This window comes from Macrosteles quadrilineatus, unplaced genomic scaffold, assembly GCF_028750875.1.
Source record: "Macrosteles quadrilineatus isolate MER2022 unplaced genomic scaffold, UCM_ALF_1.0 Scaffold_9__3_contigs__length_116548681, whole genome shotgun sequence".
NCBI lineage: Eukaryota > Metazoa > Arthropoda > Insecta > Hemiptera > Cicadellidae > Macrosteles > Macrosteles quadrilineatus.
In genome coordinates, this window is record NW_026542602.1 from 90,055,815 (window position 1) to 90,075,570 (window position 19,756).

The 19,756-nt window shown below is 34.7% G+C and overlaps 2 protein-coding genes across 2 annotated transcripts; one reads left to right on the forward strand and one right to left on the reverse strand.

The window, feature by feature from the left end:
* On the reverse strand, positions 1-13,491 carry LOC129003133 (ketimine reductase mu-crystallin-like). Its single transcript, XM_054431376.1, has 6 exons — positions 13,176-13,491; positions 12,346-12,496; positions 9,860-10,024; positions 7,507-7,690; positions 1,730-1,936; positions 1-529 (listed from the first exon to the last, which is right to left on the reverse strand). The coding sequence occupies exons 1-6, from the start codon at positions 13,346-13,348 to the stop codon at positions 459-461; spliced, it is 951 nt and encodes a 316-aa protein (XP_054287351.1). The 5' UTR covers positions 13,349-13,491; the 3' UTR covers positions 1-458.
* A 399-nt stretch (positions 13,492-13,890) lies between these two features.
* On the forward strand, positions 13,891-19,383 carry LOC129003131 (2-(3-amino-3-carboxypropyl)histidine synthase subunit 1-like). Its single transcript, XM_054431374.1, has 3 exons — positions 13,891-15,008; positions 16,721-16,886; positions 19,057-19,383. The coding sequence occupies exons 1-3, from the start codon at positions 14,257-14,259 to the stop codon at positions 19,363-19,365; spliced, it is 1,227 nt and encodes a 408-aa protein (XP_054287349.1). The 5' UTR covers positions 13,891-14,256; the 3' UTR covers positions 19,366-19,383.
* Positions 19,384-19,756: the final 373 nt, after the last annotated feature.

Sequence of the window (19,756 nt, forward strand, 5' to 3'; positions counted from 1 at the left end):
TACAAACAAAAAGACAAATCATAGCCATTTAATATACATCACATTAGCTACACTCCCTGTACATTAGGGTTCTTTTTTCTTTTCTGGATGGTGAGATATGTAGTTAACGTAATTTATGTTGCTGTCAATAGAAACTATCTCTTGTTGATCCTTAATTTACTTGGTTTAGAATTAAGTTACTGTGTCATATTAAAAAGCAGTTATAATTAACAGTTGCTTTATGTCTCAGTGCTGCCTTTTCCAAGCCTTGTGATTACTCTGGGATTAATTTGCTTAGTTGCATGATGCAATGTTTGATTTTGTCTTTTCTCCGGTGCTCCACCTTCTTTATTTTTTCTACCTACCACAGCCAGCTAACCTTAGTGGACGGTACTTATAGTAATATTCTGGACGTTTGTGATCAAAATATTTAGAAAATTCACCGTCCCAGGGTGTTTGTTGTTAATGTAACACCATTACTATTTCCCATTTTCTTCCATATATTTACTATACACTAGCTGTGCGACTGCAACATCTTCGAGGGACATTCCTAAAAACACAATAAATATAAACATTTGACTAAAAAAAACTGGCAGTACGATGTAAGGTATTGATGTGTTAACAACAGACATTAAAACGATTTAAAATGTCTCTTAAGGCTGAATGGATACACAACTAATATACTCGGGAAAAAGAGTTTCAGGCAGTTGACAGCATACAAAAAAAGTGTGAAACATTATTAAGTTTATTTGAGCCTACAATGGAGGTTCTTCAGTATGAAGCTATACGAGAACCATTAAAAAACTGATGTTTGAACTGTCATAAACAGTCTTGCCAACATCACTTAGTAATTAATTATAGTGCTATACTTCATTCACAATATTTAGGCGGTTTCAGGGGAAGTTCCCCCACCACTTTTGTTGTATTTATTATATGTTGCATAATTAGCTGTTGAGCTATTATTTTAAAGGTAAGGGTCAAGTGGAGGGGATAGGTTTCCTCCCCTAAAACCGCCTGAATATTGAGAACGAAGTATAAAAATATTAAAACTGGCCTATATACATAAATTAAATAAACATGCACACACAACAGTCTTAATTTTAATGCATAGATTGAGTCTAACTAAAACAGAGACGCATTTCCTCTTGACTTTTTTTAATTTATTCTGAAATGGTGACCATACGAATGTAGGTATTTTAAGCCAAGTATGAATGAGGATGAGTGGCACAAACTTGCTGTAGTCTTGTTAATGACAAAGACCGACATATTCCAATTCCTTAGTCACAGCTGTTAATTAATAGCCTAAGCAGCCAATGGCAACTAAGGGACCTACAGTTTATAGTGGAATCCAAACCACATTTTACCCTTGTAGTTAACAAATTGGTTTAATTATCACGGATAGTACCACAGATAGTTGTACTACACAGTAGTGCGAACGTGCATACTGGAGTAATCCACACCAGGGAGTAACGCATCCACAGTACATGCCTGTAAATATCCATAATTCTCACAAGCAAAAAGTCCAAAGAGCACATTATGCAAAAATAAATAACTAAAACTGTAGCCTACAACATGCGGAGGAGAAAATGTAAAATTTTACCAAACAGGCAAAAAAAAGCAAAACTTAAAAACCACACACATAATAGGTTATACCTCAAAGGTTAGGCGGTGTCCAAGAGTGAGTAAACAAATATCAAACTAATTCACATGTAAGAAAAGAGCTATTCCGTTGAATAAGTCAAACACATACCCATAGAATGGAAAACTGTAAAACGTGTATCCGGAAGGGAAGTGACTTTGCGGATCACTTCTCCGACCTCACATTGCAGTTTGACTCCACTAGACGTGAGCTCTCTCAGTTCATGCAAGGCTCCAGGCATATTGTCTACAACCACAGCCGAGAGGTTGTAGACATCCCTGGATACTTCGCAGTGATGGTTCACTCCAAAACCTACAGCTGAAACAGGCCAAGATTTGTGTTAGGTAACCATTGAGTATAAATGTACTAGAGACTAGAATACATACCACATTAGTAGCTTTGACTTTAGACAGGCTATACTACCATTATTATTATTATCAATTGAGATGGGGACGCCACATAGGTGTGTATTGTTACCCAAATATGAGTGAAAGTGGAGTGAGATGGTATGTGTAAATTACAGACTAAGATGAGCTGTTTTGTTTCCCAGTACCATTTTGAAGCCCAATGATCAAGGACAGCTGGGTCCAGTTTCGAACCATCAAAAAAGCTACTGTTTCATGTTTTAAATAAAAACACAATTGAAGTTTCAATACTATTTATTATAAATTGTAATTAACATCGACAGAAATACATTTAGGCTGCAGTTAATGAGCCGACATCTTTTATTCTGAATCGGAAATCAAGTACACTTAAAAGAGAATACACAAAGACCAAAGAGTGATACCTCTAAACATGGACTTAACTATATACATATATCAACATCCCCTCTCTTTTACAAAATTGAAAATTTTAACTTTCCAAAATACAACTTTAACATTTTCCTTTCAAGTCTAACAAAATATACACCAAAACCTAATCATAAGACAACCGCTTTGGATTTCTTATCAATCTACCCTTTCGGCTTACACAACCATCGAAACTTTTAACAATTTGTTCTTCTGATGAAATTCTAGGAGTTAGGCCTACTGGTCTTTGAAACAACACTGGACTACTTTGCGGAGAAATAAGGCCATTACCATTAGTACCTGACAAACTGATTTGTGAATCTGACTTAGGACTTGTTTCAGGCATTATGGTTTCATTACCTGTATCATTAGACAAATCTGGCCTAATCATCTTCCTATTTCTTACAAACATTTTATCTTTCTCATCAGACAAAACATAGGATCTGGGGATTCTATTTTTTTCTACTACTTTTCCTGCTGTCCAAGGTGAATCAACAGTTTTCTTAAAATACACTTTGTCCCCTACATTTAAAGAGGGTAACTCTTTGCTATTTCTATCATAGTACTTTTTAATACAATCTTTTCTCTTGTCTGACAAAATTTTGTTAGGTTTTGTTACTTTAGGCTGCAAACTACTTTTAGACAGTGGCAATAGGCCATTGAGTTTTCTACTAAACATTAACTCTGCTGGTGAAGGTTGATATTGTTTACTAGTGTTACGATAACTTAACAATGCAAGATACACATCAGACTTAGATTCTTTTGTTTTCTTCAGTAAGTTTTTCGCTATTTTGACACCTGACTCAGCTTGACCATTAGATTGAGAGTGTTTTGGACTAACTATCACTAGCTTAAAATCGTACAACACAGAAAACTCGTGAAAAGCGTTAGAAGTGAATTGACTTCCTGAATCAACTACTAAAGTAACAGGAATTCCATGGCGAGCAAATATTGATTTGCATTTCTCGATTACAGTTTTTGAAGTTATGTCTGACAAAGATACTAACTCAATATATTTAGAATAATAGTCCATTAGTACAAGAAAATATTGGTTATCAAACTCAAAAATGTCACCTGACACTTTATGCCAAGGCAAATCTGGTACATCATGAAACAACAACGGTTCTTTTGCATTCATAGGCTTAAACTTAGCACAAACACTACATTTATTTACAAAACTTTCAATGTCCTTATGTAAGGTGGGCCAATACAATAAATTGCGTGCCCTAATCTCACATGTTTGTTTTCCTACATGGCCACAATGCAAACTTTCAAGCATCATTTTATGAAGTGAACTAGGTACAACAATAGATTGATTTTTGAAAACAAGATCATCTACAACATGAAGATCATGTTTAATACTCCAAAATGGTAAAACCATATTACTGACTTCAGGCTTTTGAGGCCAACCTTTAGATATATACATCTTTAAAATACCTAGACATTCATCTGAACTGGTTTTTTCTCTTAGCAGGTTTAGTTTACTTTCAGACACGGGAAGATAAGATTTTAACATATTTACCTCACAAATGATGTCCTCATCTAAAACATCAATATCTTCTTTACCTTCTACTGGAAGTGCTGCACGTGACAGTGTATCAGCTATATACATCAATTTACCTGGCTTGTATACAACAATTAATTCATAGCGTTGAACTTTTAGCATCATTCGCTGTAATCTTAAAGGAGCAGCAGTAATGGGCTTCCTAAACAAACATTCTAAGGGTTTGTGATCAGTTTCAACAGTTACTTTCCTAGAGAAAATAAATTGGTGAAATCTAGTGCAACCAAAAACTATGGCTAGCATTTCTCGTTCTATCTGACAATAATTTGACTGAGTCTTAGTGAGCGCTCTAGACGCATACGCAATTGGATTATCACCACATAACAATACAGCACCTAAACCAGTTGAGGAACAATCTACAGACAATGTTATTGGCTTACTTGGGTCATAATATGATAAAACAGGAGGAGATACTAACAAAGACTTTAAAGTCAAAAATGCATTTTGTTGTTCGGCATTCCATTGAAATAAAACATCTTTATGTGAAAGAACTCGCAAAGGAGATGTTACAGTCGAATAATTTGGAATAAACTTTGATAAGTAATTGGTAACTCCTAAAAATCTTTCCAAGTCTTTACGATCTTTAGGTATTGGCATCTCCTGTACAGCTTTAAGCTTAGAAGGATCCGGAGTTAAACCATACTCAGTAAACCGATGACCCAAAAACAAAACTTCACTCTCAGCAAATTTACATTTCCTAGAGTTAAACTTAATATTAAAATCCTTAGCTCTTTTTAATACTTCCTTTAATCTTAAATCATGAGTTTGTTTATCAGGAGCACCTATGCAAATGTCATCTATGTAGGTGACTACACCATCAATACCTTCAAATATTTGAGATACAGTAGAATGAAATATATCCGGTGCACTTGAGATACCATATGGCAAACGAAGGTATCTATATCTACCAAAAGGTGTATTAAACGTACACAACTTGCTACTAATATTATCCAACTTAAGCATCCAAAATGCACTGCTTGCATCAAGAGTTGAAAATATCTTACAATTATTAAACTTTGATGACACTTCATCTATAGTTGGCATTTGACAGTGTGTTCTTTGTATATACTTATTCAGGTTTCTTGGATCTAATACTACCTTTAGTCCAGAATTTTTTTTGTTTATTAAAACTAAACTGTGAACCCATTCTGTAGGTTCATTTTCTTTTACGATAATTCCATTAGCTTCCATTAATTCAAGTTCATTTTTCAAAGGATTTAACAAAGCGAATGGTACTCTACGACATGGTTCAATAATAGGCTTAGCATCTTCACTTAATGACAAATGAACTGTTGTAGGAATGTTACCAATACTACCATCAAAAAGTGAGCTATATTCATTCAAAATGCTACTAACAGAATGTACACTTTCATTAGGCCTATGCATATTTTGACCTAGAACAATATTATTTACACTTTGGTTCTTAACATCAGACAATACCTGACCGTTGTAGGCTGCTATAAGACCTAAAATGCGACAAGAATTTAAGCCTAAAATTGGCGAACATTTCACATCAACTATTACAAAAGTAATACAGAACATTTTCCTGTTGAAAGAGCAATCTAAATCTACAATACCTAGTACCGGTATTTTTTCACCAGTTAGTGTACTAAGATTTATATTTGAGGTGCGTATTAATGCCTTTGATAGGCCTAGCCTATTAAACAAATCAATTGGGATGATATTTGTCTGAGCACCTGTATCTATTTTAAAAGATATTGTGTGTTCCCTAATGTTCAAATTCTCTAGCCATTCATTAGCCCTGGATTTACACATGTAATTTTTAGGAACAGAATCATTAACTGAACATATATTACTGAATAAAAAGTTTTTGTCAATCACGTAATTAGATATAGATTCAGACGTGAGCGATACCGTATCAATTGAAAAATATTCTTGTGCACAAGTACTTTTAGAAGAACTGTCTTGCCTACCTTGCCTTATAGCTACATCTCTCGAATTAGAATCTAAACTTAGGCCTACTTCACAAACCTTTTTGGCTGAATTGCATACACTGGCAAAGTGGTTGTTTTTACCGCACTTATAGCACACTAAGCCATACGCAGAGCACTTGTTAATACCGTGATTTTTCCCACAATTACGGCAGTTTGAAATAAACTTCTTAGCACTTGTACTTTTGTTAGGCCTACCTGTCCCAGTTGATTTCTGCTGTGACGGTGGATGAAATTTGTTCCGTTGGTCCTGATGAACCTGTTTCTGTCTGAACGTTTGTGGTTGTTGGTAACCCCTCTCTCGTTGCTTATGGACGTTTACTGTATGGACATTATGTTCTGCTTCAAGTTCTCTGATGTGTTGTTTAGACAGTTCAGCAGCTTTACAGATTGCTAAAGTCTTCTCCAAGTTAATCTCCGGCTCTCTCAATAATCGTTCCCTGACATTCTGGTTTTGAGAGTTAAGCCCTGATATTAAGACATCGCAAACAAGACTTTCGCGGACAGAGTCAAATTCACAAGCGAGGCTCAAGTTAACTAAGTCTGTATAGAAACTATCGATGGATTCAGATGGCAGCTGTTTCCTATTTAGAAATTTATGTCTCAGAACCGTGAGGTTTTTCTTAGGCGAGAAATGGTTTTCAAATTTACTTACCACCACGTCGTACTTTTTTGCATCTTCGGATGAGAGGTTGAACGAATTGAAAATGTCTATGCATTTGTCACCCAAATTATGTAGTAGTAGAGCAACCTTCCTAGCGTCACTTTCAGAATTTAGGTTAGAAGCCAAGAGATAAATCTCAAATTTCTGATACCAGTGCTTCCAATTTTCGGCTAAATTGCCCTCGAAATTAAAATTCTGAAGATTGCATGGAACCATTGTGAAATTTTCAGTTTTTCTAGACACAGTCCTTTGTTCAGTTTGTTGAAGCACGTTTTCATCTTCCGACTCACTCATTGTTATAACACATTTTTATGTTAATTTATTACTCACGCACTTGAATTTATTTGTATCCCACTTATAAGACACCATGTTTCATGTTTTAAATAAAAACACAATTGAAGTTTCAATACTATTTATTATAAATTGTAATTAACATCGACAGAAATACATTTAGGCTGCAGTTAATGAGCCGACATCTTTTATTCTGAATCGGAAATCAAGTACACTTAAAAGAGAATACACAAAGACCAAAGAGTGATACCTCTAAACATGGACTTAACTATATACATATATCAACAGCTACACACTTTCCTCAGGATCAAACCAGCGACCTTTTGATTACTAGGCGAGCACTACTGTAAAGTAACATTCCATTGGCCAGTTTTACAGCATAAAAGATCCGTATCAAATACTTCCAACGTCAACAAATGTAAATCTGGATAACATTGTACAATCTGACAAAAAGATTTTTGTCAAGAGAATAAAATGCCTTTACAAGTGAAGTACTACAGGCAAGATTTTGTGTACAAGTGTGTAAATTGTCTGGTGGAACCAAACTGGGAATTGTTGAATGTGTATACAGCATTGAGCAATACTACATCACAGCCGGTATATAGTAAAGTAGGTACAAAATTCCTCACCATTGATGTGAGCGCCGATTTGTAGATCACCTTCATGGATGATTGGCTCCTTAGCGTAAGTGGCTGTAACAATCACATCAGCTCCTCGGACGCAATCCTCGTTGCTCTTGTAAGGCTTGGCCCACGGACCGAGCTCGTTACAAAGTTTCTCGGCTCTCTCATAAGTTCTGTTCCACACCCTAACCTGTAAACAGAACATTGCAATCTACTGTGATCCGATCCTGGGAAAAGCACAGGAAAAACAACCAGTTTATATGATTAATCTAAAAAAATTAAATACAATTAATTCCAAACCGTACAATAAGACATAAGACATAAGACATAAGATATTTATTGCCGTTGATCATTTTTACATGAGATGGGCATGGTCAACATAAATATATACAGTCAGTAACATCAAATAATATCAATAATATCGATAATAATCATCAATAATATCTAAATATATTTAAATTAAAACTAAAGTTGCAACTCCAGCCTAGTACCCAAACAACAGCTTCATAAACATTAAATTAATAAAATTGGTAAACCTCATCCAAACAAACAAAAGTTAATGCTTATCATTAATTTGAAAACTTAAAATATATTATCTATGTTGGTGGCCATAAACTCATTAATAGTAAAGAATGGATTGTCTAGAAGCCATTGATACATCTCGGTTTTGAAGCCTTTAAGAGGAGTGGTGTGAGCATTATCGGGAAGCTTATTAAAAAATTTAACACAATTTACCATGTAAGAATTTCCGAACTTTGTTAACCTATGTTGCGGGATTTCAAGTTTGTTTTTATTCCTGGTATTGTGATTGTGTACCTCACGTCTAATAAAAAAAGAATTTAGATTTGTTTTTGTGAATATTAATACATGATAAATATACAAGTTAATAATTGTAGGAATCTTCAATTGTTTGAAAAGACATCTACTATGATCTCCAGGCCTGGCTTGACAAATGGTTCTAATTAATTTTTTTTTAAGAATCAGGGCATCTGAGACATTTGCAGAGTGTCCCCAAAGTATGAGACCATAAGCAATATGAGACTGAAAGAGTCCGAAATAGGCAGTCCTCAGATAGTCAGTAGAGATTATGGAGCTCAGTTTCCAAAACAAACAATTGACCCTTGAGAGTTTTTTACACAAATTTACAACATGGTCATTCCATGTGAGCTTTGAGTCTATGTGAATTCCCAGCAGTTTTACAGATTGATTTAGATCGATGATTGATTTTGATTGATAGTTTTGATTTTGTGAAAGACTGAGCAAAATATTCTGAGTTTTAGTCTCATTACACAGCAGTTTGTTAGCTGAGAACCATTCTTGTGCTTGGTTTTGAGCTGAGGTTATTCTGGCCTCCAAGAGGTCAAGGTTTTTATTACAAGTAAAAAACGTGGAATCATCTGCATAGATAATAGAATTTACACCTACATTTTTGGGAAGATCATTTATTATTACAATAAAGAGAAATGGTCCGAGAACTGAGCCCTGCGGCACTCCCAAGGAGACATCACACAATGATGAGTGAGCACCCATAATATTTACATACTGCTTACGGTTCATTAAGTATGATTCAATTAATTTCAAGGAGTCGCCAGAAACACCATAAAAGTTAAGTTTAGTAAGGATATTGATAGGCGGTACACAATCAAATGCCTTAGTTAAATCTAATAGGGATAGGAAGGCTGATTCTTTATTTTCAAAGGCATGTAGTGCTTTACTGACAATTTTCATTACTGCAGAAATCGTAGAATGTCCGGGTCTAAAACCAAATTGGGACTCAGAAAATAGTCTGTTTATTTCAAAATAGTTGCTAAGTTGATTGTACATAACAGTTTCAAATAATTTTGAAAAAATTGGAATAACGGATATAGGACGATAATTTTGTGGAAGATTTCTGTCTCCTTTCTTATAAACCGGTGTAATTTTAGACAATTTTAACATATTTGAAAAATAGCCAGATTCTAAACATCTACTTATTATATAAGCAAGTGGTTCCTTAATTATATTTATTGTCTGTTTCAGTAAATAGTTGGATATCCAATAAAAATCAGTGCTTTTTGAATTTGATAGGCTTGAAACAATTTTTGAAACTTCAACCAGATTTACACTTGTCCAGTGAAAGGAGTTAGGAGCTATAGGTCTTGTACCCATTAAATCACAGATACTGACATTAGTGTCAGGAATGCCTTTCACCAGTTCATTGACAGATTCTATAAAGTATTGATTTACACACTCAGGGTCAAATCAATACTTTATTGATAATAAAGTTATTGTATCCATTTGTAATAATTGAAATGATTACAAATGGATACAATAACTGCTATCTATGTAAAAAAAATAAAGGATATGTCTTTGTTATTACCTCTGAGAATTTGAAATAATGCTGCATAGCTAGTGCATGGATCCTGCCTTGGACCCCTGCTCCGAGAATGGCTAAAACATTTTTCTGTCCTCGGTGGAGATGTTTGGTAGAGACCACGGACGCTGCTGCCGTCCGCCAACCGGTAATCTCGCCTCCTTCCATAATCTAATGCAGGAAAATCATTAGCTTTCGTTTCAAATTAAGAATTCCTGTTTTTATCAGTCATGATGTTAACACAGAAAATATTGCACTACCCTACAACCCAAAACCTCTTACTCAACTTAATATGTGAGGGTGTACGTGTAAATGTCGTGGGAGGGTAACAGTGGACTGTTTACACCAGTTGATGGTTTATTTAAGATAAAACTGATACATTATAGTGAGTGAGACCATGGTGAAAGTAAATAAGGTGTACTATTCAGCCGGACGAGTTTGAGACCGTTCTGCGCATCGCGATGTGACGTCACCTTGGGGGCAAACCGCTTCGCGCGCGTATATAGCTCAGCGTGACACTGCTCTATAAACATCAACATTTTGAACTGTTAGAATTGAGGAAAAATTATGAAACTTGACATGGACATCAATTATAAGTGGACGATGTGTGTTGTGAAAAAATAGTTTGTAATTGTTAAAAACTTTAAGCGTGAAATCACTCTTTATACTTGGCCTTTCTTAAAACTAAACATGTAAAAGTTAGTCGGCTACCAAATCATGTACTATTTGGTTAGAAGCATTTGACCAGCGGGAAAGTTTTAGATAAAGATCCAAATTTAACTTTCCTTCAAACTATGTACCGTTAGAGGCGTTATTTCCTGAGATATGCTAAGTTATATGAGCGCGTGCTGCGAGTCGAGTCAGTTGCCAAGTATTAATCACACATTGCCATCCAACAAGTAATGTAGTTTCATGAATGAATATAGTATTAGTGATATTTTTATTCCTGTATTTTTATTTTTATGTGAAAAATTGTTGTTCTGTTGACTTCAGTGTGTTTTTCCCCGTTTGAATATGGGTTATTTCGTAATAGTTCACAGAGAATATATAATATTGTCTTCTCTGTGAATATGGTTAACGATGCCTAATTGCATTTAAAGCATTGCAAATCGTTATTGATTAGCTAAAACCAAAGTTTGCAAATAGTGGTTTAAATAATAAATTATCTTTAACGCAAAGGAATGTATTTAACATAGTATATAAAATAAAATGTACTCTGTTAAAAAATAAGTTGGTGATTAAACATTGTATTTATAATCAGGTTAAAATATAAAATTGTTTCACTCTTGTAATACCATAATAAAAAAAAAATTATATTCCAGTTTAACTCGACTGCTAGGATCCTATATCACTGGGGTTGTTATCTATGTCACAACTTTGGCTCGGATGCGGGGGTGTGTGCGGGGGATGATCACGTGTTGTTTTTTTTTGTTTTCGTTTCTGTGTTCACCGCGAGTTGCAGTAGATGTCAGTTTTCCATAGGGCACGCATCTTTCTACAAAAATGCCCCATTGTGCAGTGTATCAAAATCAAACAAATCAACAGGAGGCTAAGATAATGCAATTTTGCTAGTGGCGAAAAAAGAAAATTTCTAAAGAAACTTAAAAAAGTTTAGAAAAATCCAGTGGTGATGAAACGTTTAATTTTTTACATGTTTACTTTCAGGTCGTAAATATTTTTATAAGATTGCAAAATGTATTAAACTATGTTTTTGGTTAAGGAAATGTTATTCATTTTCGATCCTACAAATTTTATGGCAACTGTTATCAAAGAGAGTTAATTTGTATAAAAACGAAGATGTTGCAACGCATTTTAATGTAAAACTTATTACATCTGTCACATGTTAATATTACATATTTCATTGAAAATGTAGAATACAAAGTATATCCTTATAACATGTAGCTACAGTGTTTTGGATAATAAATGCGTGGCCTTATTTTCCAATAAACGGTAGCATCAGCTGAGCACGCGCTCCGTTGCCGCTTGATATAATTCTTCGTAGCTAAAAAAGTAATTATTTTATCGAAATCCAACCAATACTACAGTTAGATTAGAACCTTTTCCTAAAACTTTCCCGCAGGTCTGATAAACCTGACCAAATAATACGTGATTTGGTAGCCGACTAACTTTTTTTGTGTTAGTATGAAAAAGTTTGAAGTTTGATCGGTGGTTGAATGGTTTTTATTTTAAATAAATTAATAAAATTTAAATCATAAGCATCCTATGTTAATAGTCCAAGACTATGCAAAGTTTCAGGAATTTGTATCGGTTCTTACTATTAAAAATTACAATTTTATTAGAGCAGCGTCACTGCTCGATATGGTCGCGAGGCTGTTTGCCCCCAAGGTGACGTCACGATACCCCTCCCCGCACCGCCGGCAGCCGGCTACGATGCGCAGTAGCACACCTTATTTACTTCCACCATGAGTGAGACAACAATTTGAAAGAAGGTAAACTAATGCGAAGAAAAAAATACAGAATATAAAGCTTACCATCTTAACTTTACCAGTCTCAGCATCTAAAAGCAGCACAGTTCCAAATATTGATGGGAGGCCTTTTTCTGCATTTTTTCTAAATGAAGACACAACTTTACACCCCAGTGTGTTCAACTTCCCACTGAAAGACGGCATACACAATAGTGCCCTGTAAAAAGTAACGTAGTATATGCTAACTTAAGTACTGTGTAGGTAAAACAAGACTATGGTTTATGAAATAATATTCAACTGATTCAAATAGAGCTGTTTCATTGTCAGTAGTAGTTTAAAAAATTAACACTCTCATCACACACTCAGCGATATTTTTAAAACTAAATGAGAGGTTAAAAAGTTATGGCAGTCTGGGTTAGTGGAGGGGGAAACTTGAATGGGATGCCAAACTATATAGGCTATGCAATGAAAAATATTTCATTCTCCTGCACCATGCAGAATTTGGAGGACATATACCCTGTGCTTGATTTGTAAAAAATGAGGTGCCGGAACTGTAACCTATTTAATGTGATTAAGTTAGTTCCTATTTATGCCAATATTTTTATCTTTCCCAAAGAGAGTACCAGAAAGCTGCTCCGTTCCGCTGCATTCAAACTCTGTCAAAGAGCGCACTTAGTGTTGTGATTTTGTTTGGGTAGGGAAACAGTGCAAATCAAGCACTGCATATACCATTACACTTAACAAACTATACCATTTACCTAGCCTAGCCTATGTATTTTCACATATTTCTATAAGTGGGCCAAGAATAAGAAAGAGCAGTTTGTGAGGGAGGGGGGGGGGGGCTCAGTTAAAACTTATTATGCCACTGGAGCAACCTTAAAAACTCATTTCCTTACCCCTCTCTTGGTGGTATAGGCATTATAAGACGAGCTGGCTGAATGGTTTCAGTTTCATCTTTGTGTGAAATATCACTGAGAACATTTTCAATAGTTGGAATTAGGTCATCCCAGGAGAGGTATTTTAACACATTGGATTCATTGAGATACACAGGTTGATCTGTATCGCCCATTTCTTGAACAATGTTGAACAGGTGAACTATTAATTATCAATTATTTACGACACACGCACGCACACTAAAATAACTAGGTTATGTTTGTATTGACTTTCTTTGTTGTGACAGATGGAGTTGACAAGTAGTATAATGTTGGTGAATCAAATCGAATCAAATCAACAGGTGGAGGTGGTTGACTGTTTGACAGGACAGACAACAGTGGAATCAGCTGACTTGCACTTCACTTCATTTCCCATAATCCCATAACTGAATCCACTATATTCTTTCACGTTTCACTTTGGCAATCGCAATGGAAAATGGAAGTTTGGCTCTGATTGGAACTACTGAAATTGAATTGAACCAAAAACCAAACAAATTTAATCTACGTTTCTTCCGTATTCTGTATTGTTGTCTTCTCTTCTTGTGCCTTTCTTGTTTATCATTTCGTTCATCTGTCTTCGTGTGTCTCTCTCCACTCCACTCCAGTCTTTCCAGTACTACTACACTGAGCTATAAGAATTAATATTAACTAACTACCAACTTACACTGTGTGTGTGTGTACTGTTGTACTGTTGTAGTTGTCATCATGATGTTAAAAGCAGTGAAATGAAGACAAGTTGAGGAAATAGCGTTTTATCAATTTTAACTATTGTGTACTTTTATAGGGGTTTAGCATTTAAAAGTGTATACCTTCTGCGAATGTTTAATTTAATTTTACTGTATTTAGGGTTAAGAGTTAAAGGTTAAGAAGCGAGCGTTTAAGTGCATAACCTCAAAGTGAAATATAAAATTCTGCCTAGCAGTCTATAAACTTTGTCAAAATTGAATGGGTGGTATCTAAGTTCTGAATTACCTAGTTTTAAGAATTATTGGATGATTCTTTATTGTTCATCAGTTCACTGAAATAAATAAGTTAAACTTACATCATGGCTGAAGGAAAAAACAGTGGGCTAGAAAGTGGTGCTATTGTTGTAAAAGCTAAACCAGAAAGAAAAGTCTTTAGACCCATTAAAACTGTAACAAAAATTCCCGAGGAAATCTTAAAATACGCTGAACTCAATGCAGCTATAAAGCTATTACCCTCAAACTACAACTTTGAAATTCCAAAAACAATTTGGAGGATCAAACAGAACAAATGCAAACGAGTCGCACTTCAGATGCCAGAGGGCTTATTAATGTTTGCAATTACAATCAGTGATATAATTGAAAAGTTTACCGCTGCAGATACTGTTATCATGGGAGATGTAACTTACGGTGCCTGCTGTGTTGACGACTTTACAGCCAAAGCTCTTGGTGCTGATTTACTTGTTCATTATGGTCATAGTTGTTTGATCCCAGTTGACCGAACCACAGGGATTACCATTCTATACATATTTGTTGATATAAAAATCGATTCTCTCCATTTTATTGAGACAATCAAAGCCAACTTTTCTAATGACACAAAACTAGGCTTTGTTAGCACAATACAGTTTGTAGCTACACTACAAGCTACTGCAAATGATTTAAGGAAAGACGGCTATTCAATTACAATTCCCCAGAGTAGGCCTTTGTCTCCTGGTGAAATCCTGGGCTGCACGGCTCCTACGCTTGTGGATGTGGATTGCTTAGTATATTTGGGTGATGGAAGATTCCACTTAGAAGCTGCTATGATAGCCAATCCAGACATCAAATTTTTCAGGTAGGCCTACCCTAAAGTACTAAAACTAGGCCTAAGTTTACCTAATAGAATATTTACAGAATGTTCAGGAATTAATTTGAAGAGGCATAGACTACAGCTTGGTCAACTCAGCAAATTAAAGTCTAGGGCCTATACAACATATTATATTAGCTTCCTGAAAGCCATGGCTAGAATTTTACACTCTGCTTGTCATATTTATGTAAAAAAAGTGCAATAAGTTTTTGTCGAAAAGATTGTTTAAGTGACTGTACAGTTAAATAACCAATAACAAACTTAATTTTTGTTGAGTAACTTAAATCCAGATAACTTAAATGGTGGTTTGGGCGTGTCCAAGTTCTAGCGGCAACTAACACTTGAAGGGGAGGAAGTTTTTTGGAGTGGAAATAGAATAGCAGTTAGTTGTTTACATTCGATGTAAAAGAACCAAAACCACACACAAGACAACGTGAAAGCAAAATCTGAATATGCAACGGCTCGATTTGCAATCAGACTTTGATGCCGTTTAAAAAAAACAGTAACATCTACGATACATACACTATTAGTTATTAAAAAAATTGAATTGAACTTATTCCCGTTACAAAATACAAGGAATAGACGCTAAGCCACTGCCACTTCAATAACATTAACAACATGATCGTCCTCAACTCAAACCTTATCGTCTGTCAACTAACGTGCCATTGTGCATAATCCTAATGAGCCTAAAAATGAAAACTTGCCATAGTGCATAATTTCATGTATCAGCAATTAACTAATAAATTATATTACATGTGTAATAAGGATACTCCAAGTAAGAGATTCCGTGATTTTAAAAATATTTTCCATTTAGCCTAAGGCATACACTGCAGTACGGTAAGGAAGTTAATACTGAATCCATAAAAAAATCAAGCTAGCTAATATAAAATTCAATTAATTAAATTAAGGAATTAAAATGCAAGCATTTTTGAAATTATTATTTTGTTGTGTTTCGCCTTCGCCCACTATTTCAATTGTGCAAAAACAGTATGTAGGTAGGGTAACATAAATTAATGAGTTGGTTCATTATAACCTAAACTTTAACTTCCTAATCTAACCTAACTTTAAAACCCTTAATACAGTCACGATTTCTGCATCTCCAAATTGACCCAATCCCCAATTAATTTGGATAATCAAAGTTCTGTATTAAAACACTATTACTGTAGGCTATTCTGTCTGACTGACTCTAGTAAAAAGTGTGTATAATTCTGTGTCCAAAATCTATGTCCCCTTCATTCTCAATCAAACTTAATTCAAAATGCCACTGTCGTAGATACAAGCAAAAAAAAAAAAAATAAATAAAAATTATAGATGAGTTTAGATTAGATGTAGGGCTTAAGGTGAAAGCTATGCTAGTTTTAGGATTTTCTGGAAGTAGGCCTACAAATAAAATGTTGATTTAACTCAATTAATTTCTATCACAGTAATACGATCACCTCAAACTTAGGAGGCTCACACAGTGTGTCCAGCAAGATAAATGCACATTTAAATTATTTGTAGGCTATATGTTTTATTAATCTTTACGTATATACCTAATTAGGACTACATCAATTTATAGTAAAGATGTAATTGAAAATGTTATTAAATAGGCTACTTGATACTTGAATCCTGCATCTTTGACAGATCTAGTCTGATAGATTGTGTCACAATTTATCAATGAAATCAAATCACTTAATTTCGCTAAAATTGTGTTGTTCCAGATATGATCCCTATGAGAAAGTGTTGACAATAGAGTCTTACGATCACGAGGCAATGAGGAATAATAGAGAGTCGGCAATACAAAGAGCAAGTGCTGAAGGCTGTTTTGGTTTGATTCTGGGAACCTTGGGGCGGCAAGGAAGTACAAAGGTTTTAACAACTCTCAAGGTAGGTCGGAATATCAGCTCATTTATACAGTAGAACCTCTCTTTACCGAAATAAAGCGGGGGAGGTATTTTCGGATTTAACCAACATTTTGGTTAAACAGAAAGGATATTTTAAACTTTAGTTTTAAATGTGATGAGAATAAAACATTAACTACCGGTATGCTACAACCTTCACATGCATGTTTCCAATTTTGGAATATATTTTGTCTCATTACCAAGAGAAACCTTTCTTTTCTTTCTTAACCCTTAAGCACGCGCACTAATTTTTTTTCTTCTTTTTTTTCTCTTGGACCCCCAAATAAAAATGGTTATTTGGTTATTGGTTATATACAAAAAAAATTTTGATATTTACCTCTTTAAACTTAAGACGTAATGGTAATATCTATATTCATTTTCTCATATTGTTACGTAAATTTTAAAATCCTACCATATCCTTTAATTAATTTGAAAATAATAGTTTTAACCCTTAACTTGTTTCATGATGAAACATAATCATGTTGTTAAAGAGGGGGAAATCGTAGTTAACCAAGTTTTTATTGCAAACCAATATTATTTTTATTTTACAAAAGTGTAATATTTGTAAAAAACCATGGAACCAGTAAATATTTCATGAATTTTCATTTCCCAGTTTGTAGAAAATACTGAACAAAATATAAAAAAATTAAATTTTTCTTTGATAATGTGTTTTTCCTTATAACTCCTCATCCATTGGTTGGTTTAGAAGTCCTTTTAAACAAACTTCACAAATATTTTGTTCACTGGCACATTGGTTTTTTTAAGGTTTTACATTTAATTTCGTCTTGACATATTTTTGTCCAAGGCAGACAGTGCACCCCGCCTTTGCACTGCGAGGTTAGATCAGTGGACTCCATGGTTGGACATTTTCATCCAATTGGTTTACAGATAGACTACAACGTTTTTTGACAAAATTTCAATACTATCAAAAGTATAAATAAAAGTTTATAAAGTTATTAATACTAATTATGATAATAAAACTGAGACACTACTTATGCCGCGGACGGGGGTATACTAGACCCCCCAATACAAAATGTATTATACATTTTTTTAAATTATTAACTAAGTACGGGTCATACACATTCTTTTTCAGAGACTTGTTGTCCGCAGAATTTTTTGGGTCACCGGAATTTTATCCCCCTGGAATTTTACCCCCTGGGCAAAGCTGACATCACTATGACGTAGTAACCTGAGCGCTCTCAAGTTTTTTTGGCGGGCGGAATTTTGCCCCCACAGATTTGGGAATCTAATGAAAATAGACAGAGCGTTATAAATTAGATTAGCAATGAAAACCGGAATTTTACATCCTGTCCATATAACTAGCGTTTAGGCAACTGTAGATGTACGGCCCGGATTTTTATCCGCCGGAATTTTACTCACTATGCAGATACAGACATTAGTGAGAATAATTAATTTTCTTATTTCAGTTTTGATTGAATAGTAAACATCTTACTTTTAGGTAGCCTATCTTAATTAATTTGTAACCTCAACTAAATAAACAGGTTTCGCTTTTTAATTGTGAGTAGGCCTATGATAAATCGTTAGAGAAATATTTGAAACAATTAATCATCATTCATATGGGCTACTAAGTTTGTTTGGATACATAATAACCAACAGTTGGCCCCAAAAACCGAACTCCAAACTAGAATCTCAAAATTAAAACACAAAACCTGTTTTATTAGTTAAAGTTACTAATAATAAGATAGGCTACTTAATAATAAAATATTTAATATCAAATTAAAACTCAAAGAATAAAATTAATTATTCTCACTATTTTCTATATCCAGCTAGGAAGTAAAATTCCGGGGGTAAAAATCCAGGCTGTAGCCTACATTTTTAGCTGACCTCATGAAGGGGATAAAATTCCGGCCCGTACATTCTAGGTGTTATAATTTGACGTGTTCTGATTAAATTAATAAGCGTGAAATATTTGTTTAATTCAACCTTTAATTTATTGAACTGATGTGCAGCTCAAAAGTTCGCGGCCAGAGTTTTACCCCCTAGGTTGTGACATCAATTTTGCTCGGGGTAAAATTCCGCTACCCCCATTTTTTTACCACTAGACTATTAACACTTTTGTCTTTCCCGTACTTATTTTGTATCATGTGAATCATTTTATTGTCCTTATTGATGTGAAAACACACTTGTGATTTCAGGACAGACTTGAAACAGCCTCAAAGAAATCTGTGATAATCCTTCTCTCTGAGATATTCCCGAGTAAACTAGAGCTGTTCGGAGACGTGGGAGCATTCATACAAGTGGCTTGTCCACGGTTGTCTATAGACTGGGGCACAGCGTTCCCCAAACCTCTACTCACACCATACGAGGCAGCAGTGGCCTTAGGTAACATACAGTGGAACACCAAATACCCCATGGACTTCTACGCTTCCAACAGCCTTGGACCTTGGACTCCGAACCATAAGCCAGAGGGTTGTTGTGGCAAAGGCTGTAGTAAGGATAAATAAAGCATTTGTAAATTTGTATTCCCAGGAAAATTTTGATGATTCTTTCATTTAATTTACACCAAGATCTCTTGGTCGGAGTAATCGCATGAGTACCTTGGATAATTGAAAGCCAAGGATAGGAAAATCACGAATCAGGAAAACAATAAATACTGATCAAACAGGCAACATACTCATACATAACAATTTATGGAATTACAGTCAAACGGACAATTGCTGAATCAGTGAACAAATTTATGAACAGAAACATAAAGGATGGACAGTATTAACAGGTTTGGTTGTTTGTGTTATTGTCTAATATTCTCAGCCTATTTTCTACCTGCCTACACAACACGGAATACCCAATAGGCAAGCAGGTTGTCATCATAACTTACCATTTTGAATTGAAACTACA